The sequence below is a fragment of the Falco biarmicus genome, chromosome 4, assembly GCF_023638135.1.
Source record: "Falco biarmicus isolate bFalBia1 chromosome 4, bFalBia1.pri, whole genome shotgun sequence".
Taxonomy (NCBI): domain Eukaryota; kingdom Metazoa; phylum Chordata; class Aves; order Falconiformes; family Falconidae; genus Falco; species Falco biarmicus.
Window position 1 is genome coordinate 19,710,511 of NC_079291.1, and position 19,454 is coordinate 19,729,964.

The 19,454-nt window shown below is 34.1% G+C and overlaps 1 protein-coding gene across 5 annotated transcripts in view; it reads right to left on the reverse strand.

The window, feature by feature from the left end:
* Nucleotides 1-19,454, reverse strand: part of BBS9 (Bardet-Biedl syndrome 9) — a 311,231-nt gene that overhangs the window by 226,601 nt on the left and 65,176 nt on the right. For 4 of the 5 annotated variants that reach the window (XM_056334745.1, XM_056334742.1, XM_056334740.1 and 1 more), the window contains 7 exons: nucleotides 17,536-17,638; nucleotides 16,669-16,773; nucleotides 14,568-14,582; nucleotides 11,715-11,855; nucleotides 9,401-9,496; nucleotides 4,559-4,731; nucleotides 2,299-2,451 (listed from right to left, as the gene is read on the reverse strand). In XM_056334745.1, coding sequence (XP_056190720.1) covers nucleotides 2,299-2,451; nucleotides 4,559-4,731; nucleotides 9,401-9,496; nucleotides 11,715-11,855; nucleotides 14,568-14,582; nucleotides 16,669-16,773; nucleotides 17,536-17,638 — 786 coding nt within the window. The remainder of the gene's footprint in view (nucleotides 1-2,298; nucleotides 2,452-4,558; nucleotides 4,732-9,400; nucleotides 9,497-11,714; nucleotides 11,856-14,567; nucleotides 14,583-16,668; nucleotides 16,774-17,535; nucleotides 17,639-19,454) is intronic. The other variant, XM_056334743.1, reaches the window with a different exon arrangement.

A 19,454-nucleotide genomic window follows, 5' to 3' on the forward strand; every position in this document is an offset into this window, starting at 1 on the left:
AAAAATAATAATAAAATCACATACTTACACTAACTGGAAACTCCTTCCTGTTCATGAAAAGGTTTGAAATACACTATAAAACCAAAGTTCCCTTCTGACTGCAAAACCCAAAGTAAAAAGTACCAAACCTTTTCTTTGTACATATAAATTGCTTTAGTGAAAAATGAGGGGATAAAGCAATGCAATTTTTTCTTTTCTCATTAGAAAAATATTTAACATAAGGAAGGAAATGAGATTCTCAGGCAATGGTAAAAGAAAAAAAATCAACTTCTTTTCTAACAGACTATTTTATTGTGGGATTTATCACATCTATTTTATTACAAAAAACTCTAAAACTTCTACATCACTTATTCAGAATTCAATCCAAATTGCACTGAAGCAAGTTATTCCACTGACAGTCTATGGGGTATGGATCATCATTTTTCACTGAATTCATTCTCCATTAGGAAAACTATTAAACACAACCATGGTGCTCAAAACAGACAATTTTCCAAAAGGAAAAATAGAGACAACTTGTTTGAACAATTCTTCTGAAAAACAGTATCCTCAAAAATAAAATCATATTAACTCCAATGTCAAAAAAGCTACACACTTAAAAGAATTTTTGGAGTGAGATTTTATACTGTTCATATTTATTCAGCCTCATTATTCTTTTAATGAAAACACATGTTCCATATTTTGAATACTTCAACTATTTGCATTAGAGATACTTAAGAGAGAAGATGACACTCAATTAAAGAAAACAAGGTCTTTTCTAATATAAAAAATGCACCACTGAGCATTTTCATTTCACCCACATAGCAAAGGGACAATATTAAATCCTACCACAGCTCTCACTTTCAAAACAACATACACAGCAGTGGGGTCTCTGTGGTAATTATTATTTTACTACACTTTTGTTTGTACTAATGTTAGCATTTCTTTGTTGCAAGGGGGTTCACATAAAAAAAGGAAATCTACCAAGAAAAACATGAGCTTACCTGAAAGTTTTAACAAATGTGGAAAAATAAGCATTTGCTCTCTAGAAAGAAATCTGTTCCCTCATTCTCCTTTCAACTACACTAGTTCTAATTAAAAAAGCTTACAACAGTAATTGAAAAAAACCCACCTAATTTTGACCTGAAGGACCTTATAAAATAAGGTTCTGCAACATGCATCTATTTCAGCTACTTGATTTTTGTCATATTCTCAGAACTGATCTTTCAATTCAATTGCATAAGAAAACTTTCCGGCACATCCCAGTTGCTTTTAAGTTTAAAGGCAACAGTTCTATACAGAAAAAGTAGACTCAAGAGACTCACTTCACTTTATCTTTAGGGCTTATTTAGCCATATCATTTTAAAGTGTTAAAGAATCACCCATCTATCACAAGAATATCTAGTATTTCTTAAAGTAACCAAAAACCCGACTTTTAAACTTAAACCATCTCATAGATAACTCATTCACAGTGAAGACTGAAATAAAGGCAAATCTGACTCATGTAATCATGCATGGAAAGGCAGTTTTCTGCAATTTAGAGAAGTGTTTTCTTACAGCAAACAGTAAGGAAAAATATTTTTCCTTAATACCTTTAAACAAAGGTTGTGATATACAACAGCACATAAAGATAAGCCTTTTTTTCCAGCAAGGAATCTAATTGTGACTCAGCTTCTTTAACAAGGAACGTTAGAAAGCAAAATCAGATCCCCCAACAAAAAAGCACAAAACACAAAATAACTTCTTAGCAAAGTGCATGGTGAAACAAGGGTTATTCTAAAGTAATTCGGAGGCAGGAAAAGAAAGAAAAATTGTTTTATTCCTTGAGTACTTCCAGTATGGGGATGGTTTAGGAATAATTTTTTTTTAACATTGTTCTTCTGCAGCTATCACATTCTGAAATGATTAGAACAATGTCCCCATAAGGAAGGATATGGTCAGCCTCAGACAATTTTGTTGTGAATGTTACACCAGCCAAACCATTCCACCAGTTTACAGTGTACCATAAAATATTTACACAAGCTATGAACTATAGAATATTTTCACATGAACTATAAAATATTTATACTATCAACATCAGTTGGGAAAGAATGATGTTCTGTCAAGCTGGTGTGACCCAGGAGTAAAGATTTTGTGGTCGCAGATTAAATAAAACTATTGCAAATCATCTGGAAAGTTACAGGGAATATTAGGTTAAACAAATTACTGCTTCCTGGTCTCTTGGATGGTAAATGTAACCAGGAAAGCATAGCTTATGTGCTTTAAGCTAAGTTTTACCAACAACATAAAGAAAGGTTAGGCTCATAATCAAACTGTACTGACCTCTCTGAATGTCCCTTCTAGCAAGGTATCCAGATGTTGAAGAGGAGCAGGAGTTTTATCTTTGAATCGTGTCAGCAATCGCCGCTCAATAGCTCGAAACTGTACAGCCCTCTCAGATAACAGCTCCCGAAATTTTTCAGCATTCAAACGTAGCTGCAATTTAAGAGTTTTTGAGGATTCAAGTTAAGGGTCATATACATTATATATGCACATTCCAAATGAAATGGGAGATTGATAGTAAAATTTTTGGGTGAGTATGTATTATTCAAATATGATAATGTCATTTACACCAATTTCATATTTTACACTCTTCATGAAGCTTACTAACATTTTCAAGAATTCTCATTTGCCACTGAGATTGAAACTAATTGTCAATAGCCACAACGATCTGTGAAAATGCATAAATATCTCATCAAGAAGCCTAATAACAAGAGTGAAACTTCACCACCAGGATCTCAAGGCTTCTTGGTTTGGTGTACTGTTTATGATACATACACACAGTGTATTGTACTTGATATTCATTGCAGTAGAAAGTACATAGTTATTTCTTTCCTTCAGCATGAATTAAAGTACTAAATTCTGCACTGTTTGAATTATTGTCTTTTTCTGAAGTAAAAACCTTTTTCCTGTTATATATACTGATCAGCTATAGCAACAAACTTTCTTGAAGTAGTCACAAAACTTTGAACATTGTATATCAAATGCCAAGATAACAAGAATTCTTATTTTATCTTTTAATCACCTTACCATTTCCCAGTACATGCCCATAACACAAAAAGCACTAAAGGTGAGCCTTTCAAAAAGGCAGGACTCCTATGTACAGGTGACATGCCGTCACTAGCAGAAGTTATCAGAAGAAACAATAAGACACACAGCTTTCCAGATGTGAGCATTATGACACTCACCCATCTTAAGATGTTTAAGCATTTTTAAGCAAATGTACCATTCTGTCAGTACATAATTATGAAGGACATGTTGTTCAGGGAAGCTAAGAGAAAAAGAAACACAATACAGCTTTTCTAGAAGTAGGAGGGAAAAAGGGACATCTCAGGTAATATTCTCCCAAGCTTACCAAAATAAGTGTGTTGAAACTTACAGGGATGGAAGAATTAGGATCCCCTTGACAGATTATTTGCTACCTTTTAGACCAGATAATTATTGTAAAATTTCAGAAACTTCAAAATATCCAGCTGCAACATAATTAGATCCTAAATTAGCATTCCAGCAATCACATCTGTATTTCAAACTTCAATGTATTTAAGCTTGTGATAAAATCTAATGAAGTCTATGTTTAATGTATTTCTACAATACTAGTCACTAAAAAAAACCCCAAACTTTTTGATTTTGAAATTACCTTAAAAACTAACAGAATAACTACTCCCGAGCTTGCAAGACAGACCTGGATCTAGGACGACTTCTTAAAATATCCTAGAGAATCCCAGCTACAGCCTTCCATCTTTCTGTGTGGTGATGGCTCCACCACACAGAAAATTTGCCAGCATAAAAGAACATCCAGTAGTATTTCTCACTCTTACACACATAAGTTGCTGCTTTTGCCCATTACATGAGTTTAACAGAAATTTTCAAATAGCTCTTCTCTTTTTTTACTAGAAAGTTAGGGGGGAAGGAGTGCATCTATTTTATTTTATTAGCTATTTCTACAAGCTAGCTGAACTACTGGAGGTTTTTCATTGTCATCTGCATGAACAAACAGGAAAAAGTAATTACATTTGTTTTATATGTGGTCTGGTAAACTTCCTTGAGCCTCCAATGCTACTTCTACAGGGGCAGTCAGTTTTTAAAATCAGAAGGGACTTTTTATATAATTATGAGGATGATTCAGAAAAAAAATGCTCATGGCCTCATTACTACAGAAAAGTAAAATTGCCTAAAACTAAGGACAAATTTTATAAACATTTTACAATTAACATGATATTAGTGAATGAAGAACCCAGGCTTCTGTACAGGCAGTGAGGAGAAGAACAAGTACTAGTATCATAATTTGTATTGTTTGTAGAGTGCATACTAATTACTTGTGCTCTGCTAATCACAAGGACTGTTTCAGAGGCAAGGCATACTCCATATGTTAAAAAATAAGTGAGGACATTCTTTTCCAGCACTACCTTAGATGCAACTTCCTATTTTCTGAAAAACAAATGCCTGTGATAACACAGTTAGGATGTGATTAATCACAGTACTAACATACAAACAATTTTAAAACTAGCAGAACATTTAACAGTTCACATACTATGTAACATACCTCAAAATGTTGATCAATTAGTTCAAAATATTCTTGCAGGGGAATTGAACCAGAAAAGGTACATGCAAAATCTTTGCAGTTTTGCTTCTTGAAATGTTCTTCAAGTCGAAGCTTGAGCTGTTTTGTTATCAGCCAAAGGTCTTCTAACTGATCACTCTGGATCCTATATCGTTCTTTGAAAACAAGGACAAACACAATACTAATAAACACACATTTAAGCCACATACATTCACTATACAACATAGTTTAGATAACACACAGATTTAACTTGCTAACTGTATCCAAAGTCTATACGAGATTTTCATAAGAGATACGCGTTCACTAGTGTTAAAGAAATACTTGTATTTTATTGATGTCAGTCCTAAAAACTACCTCTTTTATTCTAATTTTAACAGACAATTTTGTAGCACAAAATGCTAGTATTTATTGCTTCAGGGCTACTTCAGAGTATGGGCCTGATCATGAGGAACAAAAAGCCATCAAGAACTACTATAATATGGAAACGAGAGAATCACTGGATGATATTAAGTCATAACAACAGTCTGTCTGCAATTCCCTGCCATAAAACAACCTTGTGAACTTTTCTGCGGGTTGGAGGCAGAATCAGGCTCAACTCACTTTGGACCATGACAGGAGCACAGCATCCTAAGTGTCTGATAACAGTAGCAACAAACAAACTGCAATCCAAGTTCTCAGATAATACAATCAACACAATTCTTTTTACATCTCCACTTTCTAGTATATCTTCAAGTAGGAAAAGTATTAATCTAACTTGTCACAAACAACAATATTTAGTTTTGATAGTGTTATGCTTCACTCTAGATACAGCTAATACTAGTAGAAGGTGATTTTTATCCATCTGCACGCTACAGCTTTGTAAAAATGTTTTAGTGTAGAAATGAAAGTGTTAATATAAACAAAAGTGAAAACACAAATCCTGTTAGCTAGTGTTATCTGTCCCAGTAAATTCATTTAATTTATCCCATTTTAGTGAATTTCAAATTATCAAGCTAGTGGAAAGAGATTTTATCTCTGTTGTTTCTAATCCATGTTTGCATAATACTCTCTTCATTTTCCAGGAAATTAGAATTAACTAAACGTTGAGAGGAAAACATTGTGGAAAATCATAGCAGCATTTTCTTTCTCCCCCCCGCAAAAACTTTCAAACAGCAGTTCTTTATTTCTTCTCATTACTCATCTACCAGTACGTTATCCAAAAGGGTAGATGGAAATGCAGCTATGAGGAAAAGGAGTTGCTGCTATTTGATACAAAATAGTTCTCTTTTTTTTGCCCTTGTTAACAAGGTTCACAGTAAATCAAATTAACCAGAATTCTTTAGAACTTGAATATACTTATTTAAAATTTTCTCAACATTAGTAATTCAAGATTGTTTGACATTACCACTGGCATTATTCCCAGGATACGTATTTCACTGAATAGAGAATGAAAAATTCTGTTTACAATGTAACAGGAAAGAAGCAAGCTTTATTTAAAAACATGCCTGTTAAAGAAAGGAACACCATCTGCTAAAGATAACATTCAACCTAATACCCATTTCTTAAACACTCTCAACGTAATGACTGGACTTGGTTGGTGTATCATCACGCTTTCCCTTAAGTGATTTTTCCTTGAGGGAGATTACCTCAGATGTTTTCAGGACAAATCAACAGTCATTCCATTTGTAATTGACATATCTAATACATTAATAGTTTAAAATGGATGAAATTAATTTCCTCCAAAATGCATATTTACTTTCCATACATAGTATGTTGGTCAATACAAACATAATCTAATTTTACCATAGCCTGAGTAGAAAGAATTGCAGTCATTTGCTTTACATGATCTTTCAGCTCTCAAAAAAGACAAATTAGCTTTAGAAACTGTACAGAACTGAGAATCTTTAGTTGTACTAAACAAATGCTTTAAACAGAAATACAATAAAAAAACCTAAAGAAATAACTGTGCTTCTGCTCATCCTGTGCTTTTATAGTAGTTGTGTTAGCTTTTTTTAAAAAATAAGCTCTGTTAGAGGAAATTTCAATAGATTTTCAGAAAATTCTGAAACTGATAAGCAAGACATTGAGGAGCACCAATAGGTTACATAAGTTACAAAGGCTTTTAATGCTACAATAGGTATCCAGCTAGCAGAGTCTGCATTAAGAATTGTTGCCCTGCCAGTAGGTTATATCTAAGGGAGTCTAGAAGGCTCAGCTCATTTCTCAGCTAGGAAGCCCACAGCAACAGAAAAAAAACATAGCCACAATTAGCAGTCAAGCCTTCTTTACACCTCGATTAAAAGACTGTTAAATTTCAGCAAAAAAAACCCCGTATTAAAACCTTAGTCTACATGAGGCAAGCTACTTTTTAATACGTATTAACTGTCAAAATGAATTTCAGGCTGGGCTTCTTTGCAACAGTCCTCTTGACAAGCTGAAGTAACATGTTCAATTACACTGTTCAAAATGGATTAACTAATACAATTTTATAAAAATTCCGAAAACAGATGTCATTCATATTTGCAGCTTCAGCAGTAAAACCCAACTGAACCTGGAGACTTTCATTCCTACATGCAGTTCTTCTTATTCAGAATTTAAGGTCCATTTGATAAGGGATATGGAAAAAGAGGTTTTCTTCCATTATTCAAGATTAACTTATTTCATGGAAAACCACAAATAAGGACAGTCGGTCCCAATTAACTTATTTTTTTTTTCTGAAACACCATTATTCTAGTCACTATTTATGTATGCATACAATTTTCTTTTTGAAGAACATTTCCACAATGATAGTGCTGCATGAGCACTTTTACTAAGTATAGACTCCATGTTAAATTACATAAAAGAATAAGGACCTCCCAAACAACACAATTTCATCTGCATTCGTTAGTTCCATAGATCTGTCCCCTCAAGCACAATCATTTTAGTATCATGAAATTCTACCAAACAATGCTTTTATATGATGGATATTCTCTGTTTATAAAAATATTCTGAATTATGTTTCAGTATCAGGCCTTTTACAATTTTATTTTTTTAAATGAGTTTTACTTGGATAACATTTCAAATAAGTGAACACCCACCCCTCCCAAGAAATTCTGTAACCAACTCAATCCAATGCATGAAGCAGATGCTGATAACAAGCGGCTAACATAGAAGGTGACATCAAATAATAAATTTGTTTTCTGAAGTAAGGATTCCCAGACATGAGAAATGAGTAGTCACACTAAAAGAAGCAGATATTTTGAATCTCCTTTGTAAAGTGATCTTCACAAGTAAAGCAGTGTGGGAAAGTTTATAGTAAGCCTGCAAGCTTCATTCCTAGCTAGCGAATAAACAAACCTGAGAGGAAAAGCTTGAGGGTTTGGGGTGAGGGAATTAAAAGTTACAGCTTCACTAGAAGCTAAAATACATTCATTACATAAACCCAAATTTGCCCCCTACACAGCATCAGATTTAGCAACTACACAAAACAAAGTCCAAATGAAAGATTTAAATTGGAATCCAGAAAAAAGTTATTTATTAATCCTTTAAATTCTTTAGCTTTCAGAGACTATCATTGCACATCTAGTTAGTTGAAACTATTTAAGATCTACTATTTAAACAAATATTAAAAACAAACCAACAATAAACCAGCATGCAAATAACGCACACACAAACTAATACAAATTGTTTTGAACCTTACAAGTGTAAATTGATTCTTGGTACAATGAAAGTTACTCTCCAGATTGTTTCTGTTTTTATCACATTTGATTACACCAGAAAATATACTAAATATTACCTCATAGCTCACAGCTGAAGCCACCAATATTTATATAATCCATCATGAATACTGATTTTTTAAACCAGGGAGGCAGATTATTTTTGTGTCAAAAGAATTCCACATCAACAAACTAGATTCTGATCTCACTCAAAACAGTTTTCATAAAGCATTCACACAGTGTTCCATTTGAACTCCCTGAAATGTGCAATAGGTATTCTAGTTTTTCAATTTGTCTGCTGTAGTAAATGAAGACTTTGTGCTCTGCTGGCAAGGAAAACGCTAAACACAATTGAATTTATTTGGTTCCAGTGCACATGCCAAGAAAGAGTTCAGTGAGTTGAGTAGTTGTACAGAGCAAGACCATAAACTCTCTGAAACAAAGAGAACCAATCTTTTTTAAAAAGAGAACAAACTCACAGGTGGTTGGAACATGACTACTTAATTCACAAACTGCTCTATACAACAGACACTGGACCAAATAACAGCATATCAACATGCACGTTCATACATTCTGTAAGCATAATATGAAGGATATTGAATCCCTAATCCTATACTTAAAGATATACAAGCATCTAAAGATACAGACAGGCATTCACTTAGATGTAGAGAAGCAAGTGAGTAGGGCCTGATGCCTAATTAATGTCAAGGATTACTGAAAGTCAGTGAAGAGTTAGAAACCTGCTTTTCAAACCCTTTCAAAATTTCCAGTAGATGACTACTTCTAAAAACAGGTAATGAAATACCTTTGAGGAAAAGAGGATTTCTTCCATTATTATAACAATCATATTAATTCATGAATAAAAACATTGCTAAAAACTTGAAGAAAATATAATTTCTTCAGAAAATTGTCACTGTAGTGTACTATATTTTGAGTATGGTTTTTGTGGTTAGTTATCTAATTTTGTGCCTGTCCTAGTAACATAATTAGATAGTTGAGAGGGGATAAGAAACAGTCAGTTAAGGCTTTGAAACTCCTGTGTTAATTCTCATGTAGTGATTATCCTTCTTTGTAACAATCCACATTCTCATTTTGTACATATTTTAACCGATGATCAGACTTCTTTTACATTAATACTAACAGCACTTACGTGACGTTTTTGAAGCAAGAAGAGTGGTTTTTGAACCAGTTAAAAACTGAAATCCCAGAACATTTGTCTGGTCATCCTCAGACGGATCAACAAAGTCTGAAAGAGAAAGTTAAATAGTTTTCTATAATTCAACGCTGCCATTTAACAAACCTCAAACCATAGCCAGGACAATATTAACCTTTGCACGTGCAATTTAGGAAAGGCAATCTGAATGAGCCTACTCCCCTTCTTAGGGCTCAGAAGTAAAGAACATCAGCAGTAGTTTGGTATACCCTCCCTTCATTCAGAGGTGGAAGCTGAGCCACACACTGCTGTTCGACCCCAGCCCGGAAACAAAAGGTAGATTTCTCAGAGGTTCAGTCTGTACCATCTAAAAAGAACTGTGATTAGTGTACAGCCCAAAGACTATCACCTTTTACCAGATGCAAGGCCATCTTTAATTCAGATATTTATGTGGAAATTATCATGAAAATGTTTTAGTGCATTCTCTTTTCAGCTTTCAGCAGAATGCAATAAACTTGTAGCTTACTAAAAGTAGCTACTCTGCAAAGTCCCATAAATGCCCACCTTTCTTTTCATTCCACGTAGTGGATCATACCAGGTTAAAAGGCCCAATTTAAGTAACATATTTCAAAAATAATTCCATGTCACCTCTCCTCCCAACTTTCCCCTAAAAATAAGGCAAAACAGGGAGTAGAAGAGATACGATTTTTATTGTGTATAACAAGAATCCAAAGTTCTCTCACAGATCATATCATAAACAGTATGCTTCACGTACACACACACCCCATCCACACCCATCACTGGAAACTGGATGAACAGACACGAGAAGATTTTAATACCTTCTTCTGGAACACATTAGGCCTATGATTTGCGTTATATTTTCAAAAATGCACCCCTACATTAAAAATAAAATATAATGCTCTATTTTGAAAGTATTATTGCTTAGCTGTAATGGAAAACTGTGATTAAAACCCAAAAATGTAGACCTTTGAAAAAAACATTTCTGTTTGAAGTATTACGCAGCACACCCATTTGAGAGAAAAGGTATCTTTAGCCTCCAAATGAAGAAAATTGTGCTACCAAAAACCCCAACCATCCCTACTCCACTGCTCTTAGACAAATGTATTATATAAGCTTTTCAAAAAGAGATGCAGCTCCAGCTTAAAAATATCATATTAAAGTTGTTGGCCCGTACAGCACTCAGAAAACTGTTCCAGAACCTTAGTCTTCTGAAGTTTAGAAACTTAATCACTGCCAGACTGAACTTATTCACAATCACTTTACAAACCCTGTTTATTCATTTCTTCTTGTGCTAATATGATCATCTAGATCCATGATACAGCCACAAAATATTTACTGAAGTCAACTGTATTCCCTTTCTTTGCCTGTGTTTTATTAAGCTAAATGAGTCACTTTCTTTTAATTCTCCTCTTCAAATCCCTAGATAATGTTCATAGCTTTTTTCTACACTTTTGAGTTTGAATTAATTTTTATTTAATATCAGCAACCAGCACTCAGTATGCCAGTGCATAGTAACATGATACTAATTTCCTGCATGGAAAAATTTTGTCTAATGCATGTTCAGTTCTTATTTGTTTGCTTATGATTGTACTACATTGTACCACAGAGTATTCCTGTGGTAACCTTCCACCTCCTCTCTCTCTTCCAAATTATGAGTACATAATTACAGCAGAAATTATTTTCATAACATTACACTTCAGAGTACTCAGTTTCATTCTTCTTTTTCCAGGCCTAAATGGCACCTAATTCCTCCTTCGTACCTTTTTGGTATTCTCCTGAATATAAAATGTAGCTCAGGTTTGCGCATCAGAAAATATCACCAAGTTACATGTCTTCTTTCTGGTCCAAGAAGGCTAATGAAATTATTAAATAAGATCAGCTCCAGACTGCTATATCAAGAACTCCACAAATCTTTCTTCCAAAGCAACTGTCCCCCTTACACACAACATCTACCATGTTTGCTTTGCCCTGTTTATTCTTTTTTTAATGAAAGCCCACATTTTCCCCATTACAAGACCGTTTGTGCAATTTTATGTAAAATGCTTTTCTGGATACGTAAAAACTCAGATCATCATGCCCACCATGTTAAAGAAATCTGCAGTTTTACCAGAGACAGATATACTAGCCCAGGTGGATTATTACAGAATTATTATGCCATCTTTTCTTTCAAAGTATACTTTTTTAACATTTTGACATTAGCTTTGTTAACTACCTCGTTACTTTCTGGAGACAAACAATCCTGTTGGAGTTCCTGACACATTTCCTATTACAGACATATGTAAAAACCTACCTGGGAAAATGGTGACAAAACTGATGGGAGGTTTATTGGTATCAATAGTTATCTTGTGGTTTGCTGCTTTTGAAGGTTGAGCTGGAAAGCAAATTAATCGCAAAGGCAGACTGAAGTTACACTCTGCAACTTTCGGTATTCCTACAATGAAAGAATACAGATTTATCTTTCATATCCATATTCTGAATACAAATTACTTCATATTGCTCTCCTCAAAGAGGTATAACAAGATATTTTTAATATTTTAATTAAGGAACATGTTAAAACAAAAACTATGTAAAATTCTCAATTTTTGTTAAAATTTCCACTGGAAGTACCTTTAAATTTTTTACCTTTTCAAGTAAAGTTTTTTAACTGTATGGGAAATCAAAAGTTATTAGCCAAATTTCTAAGACTTCTCTTAGGGGAAAAATGTTACTAGACAGCTTAGATTCAAACCTCTTGTCAAATCATTAGCTCCTTTGGCTGGCTGCTAATGCCTCCAAGTAACTATTCTGCAGCAGTTTGTAAAAACCAGAATTAGTGTAAAAGAAGCGGAAAGCTTAAGACTGGTCCTCAAAACTAGGATATCCCTGGTTTCCAAGGAAAATTCCTGAAAAAATACTTGACAATAAACCCATGACCTTTCCTGAATGATTCACTTCAACTGTATCTTCATCATCTGATGGGAAAATTAAAATATTCTCTTGAAAAAATAACACAAGTATCTTACTATTGAACTTGGATATGGAGACATCAACAGGAAAAAATTAGTGACAAAACTAGCCAAAAAGATTTTGAAATATTTTTCTATTTAAAACAAGATGTTTTTCTTCTTGTTTCAAACCAGCTGTTCCTAGATAGGCTGCTCTCAGCCTGCCTCATCATAAGCATAATTTTTCAATATCTCAGACAAAGGCCAAATTAAAACTAAACCAAAGAGTATCTGGCTTTGGAAGGGGACTGAGAGACAAATCTAGTTGACGAGTCCAAAACAACTATGTGTAAGAAAACCAAACCAAAGAGTTCCAACAATATTTATCACTACAGTGAAAAACTCTTGCTGGGAAAGCTTTTAGAATATTTCAGAATTTTAAATGGTAGTAAAGAAACACAAAGCAGTAGCAAAGTGCGGGAGCAAGAACTTCCTCAGTCCTTTGTTGTTGTCTAATAATACATCTGACTTCATCTAGAGTTGTGACACACTGCACAATATACAATTTTAGCACTGTAATATAGGAAAAAATGTGGAAAAAAACAGATTCTAATCTGAAACACAACAGAAGTTTTGTAACATTCTCTAATAAGTTAATACTAAAGGCATACTATGCACTCACCTGAGAAAACTAATACAAGTTACATGCACTGTAGGTACAATTTCACTTCCAAATTACTTAAGCATTCATCTTAATTATATTTGAAACATAACACTGATGTACATGATAAAAACATTAAAGCTCAATTCTCAAATTTAGGATGTTAAATATTCAGATAATTTATGCTTTTTCTGGTATTGATGACCCTGAATTTAACTAGTCCAATGCACCTCACTGCAACCCAAATAAATTTTGTCCCAGAAAATTCCACAAATTTTACTATGCTCCACAATATTTCCTTCAGTATCAGATTTCCATGTTGATTAGGAAATCCAAATCTTCATTTTTAGAATGTTACCCTTTCAAAACATGTACATTTATTTTTATATAATTTATTTATATATTTATTTTTAAATAATTTTTTAAATTATGTTGTATAGTATATACATACATATATATATATACATAGCAGAAATCTGCCACATGGTGACAGCTGCTCTGGCCAAGAGTAGTATTTTATTGAGATGGTTCAAGCATGTATTTCCTGCATGGCACCTCAAGGTCCCCTGAAATATCCAGAAACCAGAAAAGGAAGGGAACCATTAACAGAGTTACATACTTTTTTACTTCACTTGGTACGCTCATAAGAGTGTAAGTATTAAAAAACAAGACTCAAATATACATACATCTGTATGTATAACTTCTGTTTTCCTAAAAAACTGAAATAACCCTTTCAGTTGATCTCTAAATCTATGAAAAGCAACTTGTTTCCCCTCCACAAAACATGAGGGAATTTGTACTTAATATATATTTTTAAAGTCAGTAAAATATCTCCTAAAGGACTCTATCTTTTCAACAGATGTACACAACTACATTGCAAAACCACCCTTCTCTCTTTTTAGTCTACCTATATATAAACTAACTTTCCAGTCCTGTTTTGTCTTTTAAATTGTACCTTTTCCCAGTATCATATCTACCAGAACCCCAGCTATGTTTTGTGTTGCTGGTATTCTTAGAAAGCAACCCTTTAGCCTCAAATAAGATGTTTCCAATAGGAATTGAAATGAAGAGAGATTAAGTGACATCATTCTCAGAGCTACTCAGTCCACAGAGCATAGTATTAGCTATAAATCCTTAATATTTCAGTTGCACCAAAAAAGCTATAATTTAGCTGCCTAAGCTGAAACTTGGGAGTGGGGGGGAAGCTAAAACTATGGTAAAGAAAAAACATACAACTGCGTTTTCCATTTCCAGTCTCAAAGTACAAGGTTCTTAATACTTTACAAAATTCCTGTTACATATGAGAAAGTGTAACACACGTCACCAAGAAATGTCTTTATTACTTTCTATTTTTCCCATGGTAATTGTCTTCTTATGTCTAAGCCCCATTTTCTTTCCATTTTTTCAAATATTCACACCATCGTAGAATCAAACCAAGGATGATAAGAACTTATAGAAATAACAGGTGAAATAACAGCTCCCTTCCAAATCTGTTTTATTCAGCATATGCTGTCATTCATGAAACCATTCAAACTTTGCATGTTTTCCATTCACTCACCTTCAGGATTGAGCTCTACCATGTAATCAGCAATGGGACAAAAGAAAAAAGAAAAAAAAAGAATACATGAGATGCTACTCAAATAAGGAAAAAAGGTAATGTAGTAAGAGGTTTTAAAGAACTTAAGCCACATTTGTTAAGTAGACAATACATAAAGACATAATACTAGCCAAAAAACAGACATGAGGCTACATTCATCAATAGTACAATCCCATCCAGCTGACTGACTCCTTAACCTTCAGCTGTATGAAACCCACAGAGACACACTGAAGACTAAGTGGTCCACAAATATGGGTTTCTTAAAAACAAGAGGAAAAAGTCCCTACTCCGAGAAAATGAAGCCAGAAAAGCACATAATTTTTGCTTACTAGTATATTACACTTAAGGATTTTATTGCCTTGTACAAGTAACACTAGTATTTGTATGTAATTGAATAGAATTATCCCAGCTTAACAATTTAATTGAATATCCAAAACTTTAGCAGGATCTTAATTATGCTCCTTTATTTAGAAGTCTTTCAAATTCTACCATTAAAGCTAAGTTTTTAAAATTTCTTCTGCAGTTCCCCAGTTCTGTTAAACTTCATGTCTTCTAGGGAATTGCACATAAACAAACATACTTAAGATTCAAGATTCCTTTACTTCCTTAACCAAATGCTCACAAAACCCAACATAATATCTAAAATATAAGCGCAAGTTTAAGTTTTAAACTAGTATCACCTGAAAGATATAATACATTCATTTGCCAGTGAGAAATACCCTTTAATTTTGATACTCTGGTCTTGCAAAGCAAAATCACAGAAGCAAGAACAAAAAGCAAGCTTTCAAAATCAGAGGATCTGAGATATTCAGTAGTGTACTACCTACACAGTCATACCACAAAACCTGTCTAAACCCAACCGTAAGTCGGAAACTTATGAAGGTACAGCTTCTCATTCACAAGGAACAAGCAGAGTCACAATACAGGGGGAGTGAAGTTTGTACAAGCTGTTTGTGCAGGATCTCAAGGAAAAGGGAGAAGCATCCTTTTCTCTCCCACCTTCTGCACATATCTGCAAGTCTTGTCTAAAGAGGGTAAGATCAAGTTCTTTAAAAACATACGTTTCAGTTTTGTCTAGAAATAAACATTTCAGTCCTCACATAGTCTATACTATCTTTATAAGCACAATATTTCAAGTGAGAAGTGAAGTAAATGAAATAAAAGTGTCTACGTAGGATAAGGTACTCAAGATCCCCACCCTTCACAGAAGCCCTAACTCCACGTGCATTTCTTTGATGCCAGTCTACTCCATGTCACCCTTCCATCTGTGCCAGCACAACTCTGTCTTTGCACAGTGAACCAAAACAGCATATCTGGCTGAGAAATAACTGCTGATTGTGTGAGCACAACAGGCGAGGAGGTGCAAGAGCAAAGCCAAGCAGTGAGACATGAAAAACAGACAACTTAAATTGGTTTATGCCGCATAACTTAACATGGAACCCCTGCCTAAATACAGTTTCTCAGTAGCCTGACACATTCACAAGGCTGTGCATAGAAAACTCAGCTAATCAGTCTTCAGCTATGGATAGCAGGGTAAATTTATATATTCTATCACTAGGGTCATTAAGTTATTATAAAAAAGAATTACTCAGTTTCTGTTCCTTTGTGTTAGTTTATTTGTTTAGAATGAGTGTGTTCAACTGTCAAAAGGGATGTGAGGAATAATCACTCCCAGTATTTATTCAGATCTCCTCCTCTATGGGGAGGCAGTTACTGTCAAATTTCTTGGCAGCCCAGAAGGCTGAATAGTCATAAAGATGTAATTAACTTCTCCTATACCTGTCATTTAAAGAGCAGAACAGAAGCGAATTGATAGGACAGGATGGGAAAGCTTGTACAGCTGCTTCCCAAACCACAAGCATATGATTTTACCTCTGTAAGACCAATTACATAACTTAATGATGCTACATAAAATATTAACTAAAACTGACCACCAGACTAATACACATCACTTCTTTAATTACCACTGCCTTTGATATATAGCAAATGAGCATCTATAAGAAACTTATAAAGAAAAAGACCTCAAAAAAGGCAAATCAATCTGAAATCTCCAGTGACTTACCTGTTGGCCTATTGTATGAAACCAAACAATTTCCTTCTAGTTCTGATGGAGAACAATTCCCCTTCAAAAAGACAGACAGCATCACAGTTTCAGATGAATCTGGTTCTAAAAACAATACAAAATTAAATCTAGTGATAGGAGCATCCAAATGAAAGCAACATACTTTCTAGCACTTTGGGAAATACTCTACTAAATTATGATAGTTGTTTCCATCAGTTCACCTTTATCAAATCACTGGACATGCTTTCTTTAGTTCTGTAATTTGTAAAAGGCAAAATGCTCTCCCCCAGCTTGTAACTATCTTGAAGCATAACCAGTAAAGCAATTCAGCACACTGAACACAAATATCAAAAAAAGAGCACTTTTATATTGTGATTTTAATATTTTACAAAGCCATCAACACTTTGCTCCTGTCAGATGTTGAGAAAAAGTAAGAACTGTCCTTTCAGATGAGAGCAGCAGCCAGTAAAGCCCAGTTTCAATGGGGATCATTACCGCATATTGCAGGACAGAAATGATCTGCAGGCCCAACTGAGGCAGCAGGAAACAATTCTCTGGGCTTCAGCTCCCTTTAGTCTTCAAAGCAATCCCACCTGCAGCCATTACTCCATCATGAAGCTGCCACCCTGCCTCTCCTCACCTGCCATGCATCATACTGCAATCAAGGAAGCAACCTTCCTTTCTACTCTATCTTCCTCCACCAAGCAGTAATTAGAAGCTGCAGCGTGCAGGCAAGGCAAATTTGTAATTGCTTTAACTGCCATATATCAACAACAATCCACTTGATGGAGGCTGGACTGTATCTTTCAAACATCCTCAGAAAAAGTAATATGATACAATAGCTGTAATGGTACTATAATAGTTTACCTAAATCATCAAAGACGAACTGGTCACAGGTCACTGCTAATGGAGCTTGTACACATACTGCCAGGTTTGGTTTCTGCGCAGTCACTCTGCTCTGTATTGTTATCTAAATCAAGTGACATAAAGAAGTATTTAACAGAAGCAGCAAATTGATCTCTGTATAGCAGAAAACAAACATAACCAGCAAAAATATATGAAAAAATTGCAAAGAGCGATTCAGCAATAATATTTAAGAACTTCAAATTTCAACATCAAAAGCAGTATTTTCTTTTACAATTCTGATTTACTTACAGCCAATGATGGAACATAGTAACATGAAAGGCTGCAAAAACCTGAGGGGTTTTCTCATGTTCTTTGTGATTTTAACCCAAGACAAACTAATGCTAAAGCATAATGAAAAGGTTAAAATTTGACAGATGTCATGTGCATTTGTTCTGTTGTAAATAATAAAAAGTTGCCTCTTTCAGGTGACTGAAATAAAAAAAATAATAATAATAAAAACAAAGCTAACCAAAGAAATTACTTCCTTTAACTGCGAAAAGCAATGCATCGTCTTCTGAACAATTTCAGAGTCAAGTTCTACTTGTTTTTATACGGCAAAAAAATTCTAAAACTCCATTATAGGATACCCAGCACAACAACTCTACAGCTGATCTAACCATAAACCTGGAGTAGCCCTGGTTGCTTCTGTTGTAGGCAGTTACTTCTTGGCTATCAAAAGAATGTACTTAATTCAAATCTAAAATGAAAGTACAGGAGTGACTGAGATCTGAATGTGGTCTGCATATACACAGATCGTACCTGCTATTTATTATTATCTCTTTTGTATTGCTGTTCTACCAAGGAGTTCACTACAGACAGGTTAAATCAGTTTAGGAAAATGTTATTAGTTATAAAATGAGTCAAGTGATAGGAAGTTTAACAGAATTAACATCAACATTTATTTTGATTTAACAATATATTTGGGCTGCAAATAGGCACTCAGAACATCCATCGCTATTAATGCTAGAAAGGAAGAATCACGTCTACCTCTGCGTATACATGAGGTAAACTTTGCCCCGTTTTCTGAAGGCAGAATCTCGGTAAGATGAGCAATGAAGACTGAATCAACAGCTAAATGAGCTAAAAACATGAAGACATGAGGCTGCACACTTCAAAATTTGTCATCAAGACAGTGACATTTAAAGTTACTGGCAAACGTTACTTCAGTGCATTTCTCAATTATGTTTAGCTTTCTGCCACACATAAGAGCCTGAAGTGAAGAACCCTCTTACTCAGAAACTTTTGCCAAAAGTATCTAATTTTGTTAACTATTCTGATAGGCCTGTCATTAGTGCAAAAATAAATTTTAAAATTAGGTTTTTAATATGAAAATAAGTGTGACAAATTCTGGACTTTTTTTGGAGCATAATGCATTGCCTGCAGATGTTGCGGGTACAACAACCACCATTACAATGGCCAAATAATATTCATTAGTAACATATACCTACTTTGCAGAAGACATGCAAGGTATACATTTGCACTGGTTGCAGTTGTACAAATCAAGAAAATATTTAATTTTAAAATTTATCAGAATTGTTCTCAATTTGTCCAAATTCTGTGGTTAAGTTCAAATTAGTCTACCAAAAGTTATAACATGCAACCATAACGTACAACTGTTTCTTACTTACATAAGAACCAATGCTTATAACTTCATAAATATTAAAGAGTTGAATCCATTAACTAAAAGGAATTTTTCATCAACTGCAATTAATTAGAATGGAGACATATGAAGATCAGTTAAATTAAATTACCACAGGAAAAAATATCCTGGAAAAAACTGAATGCACAATAACCCCTACATTTACTATTTTTGTTTCATTAAAAGGTATAAGATTCATAAATAAGAAAACAATGGGAAATTCTAAAGTCTTCTGGTTTAA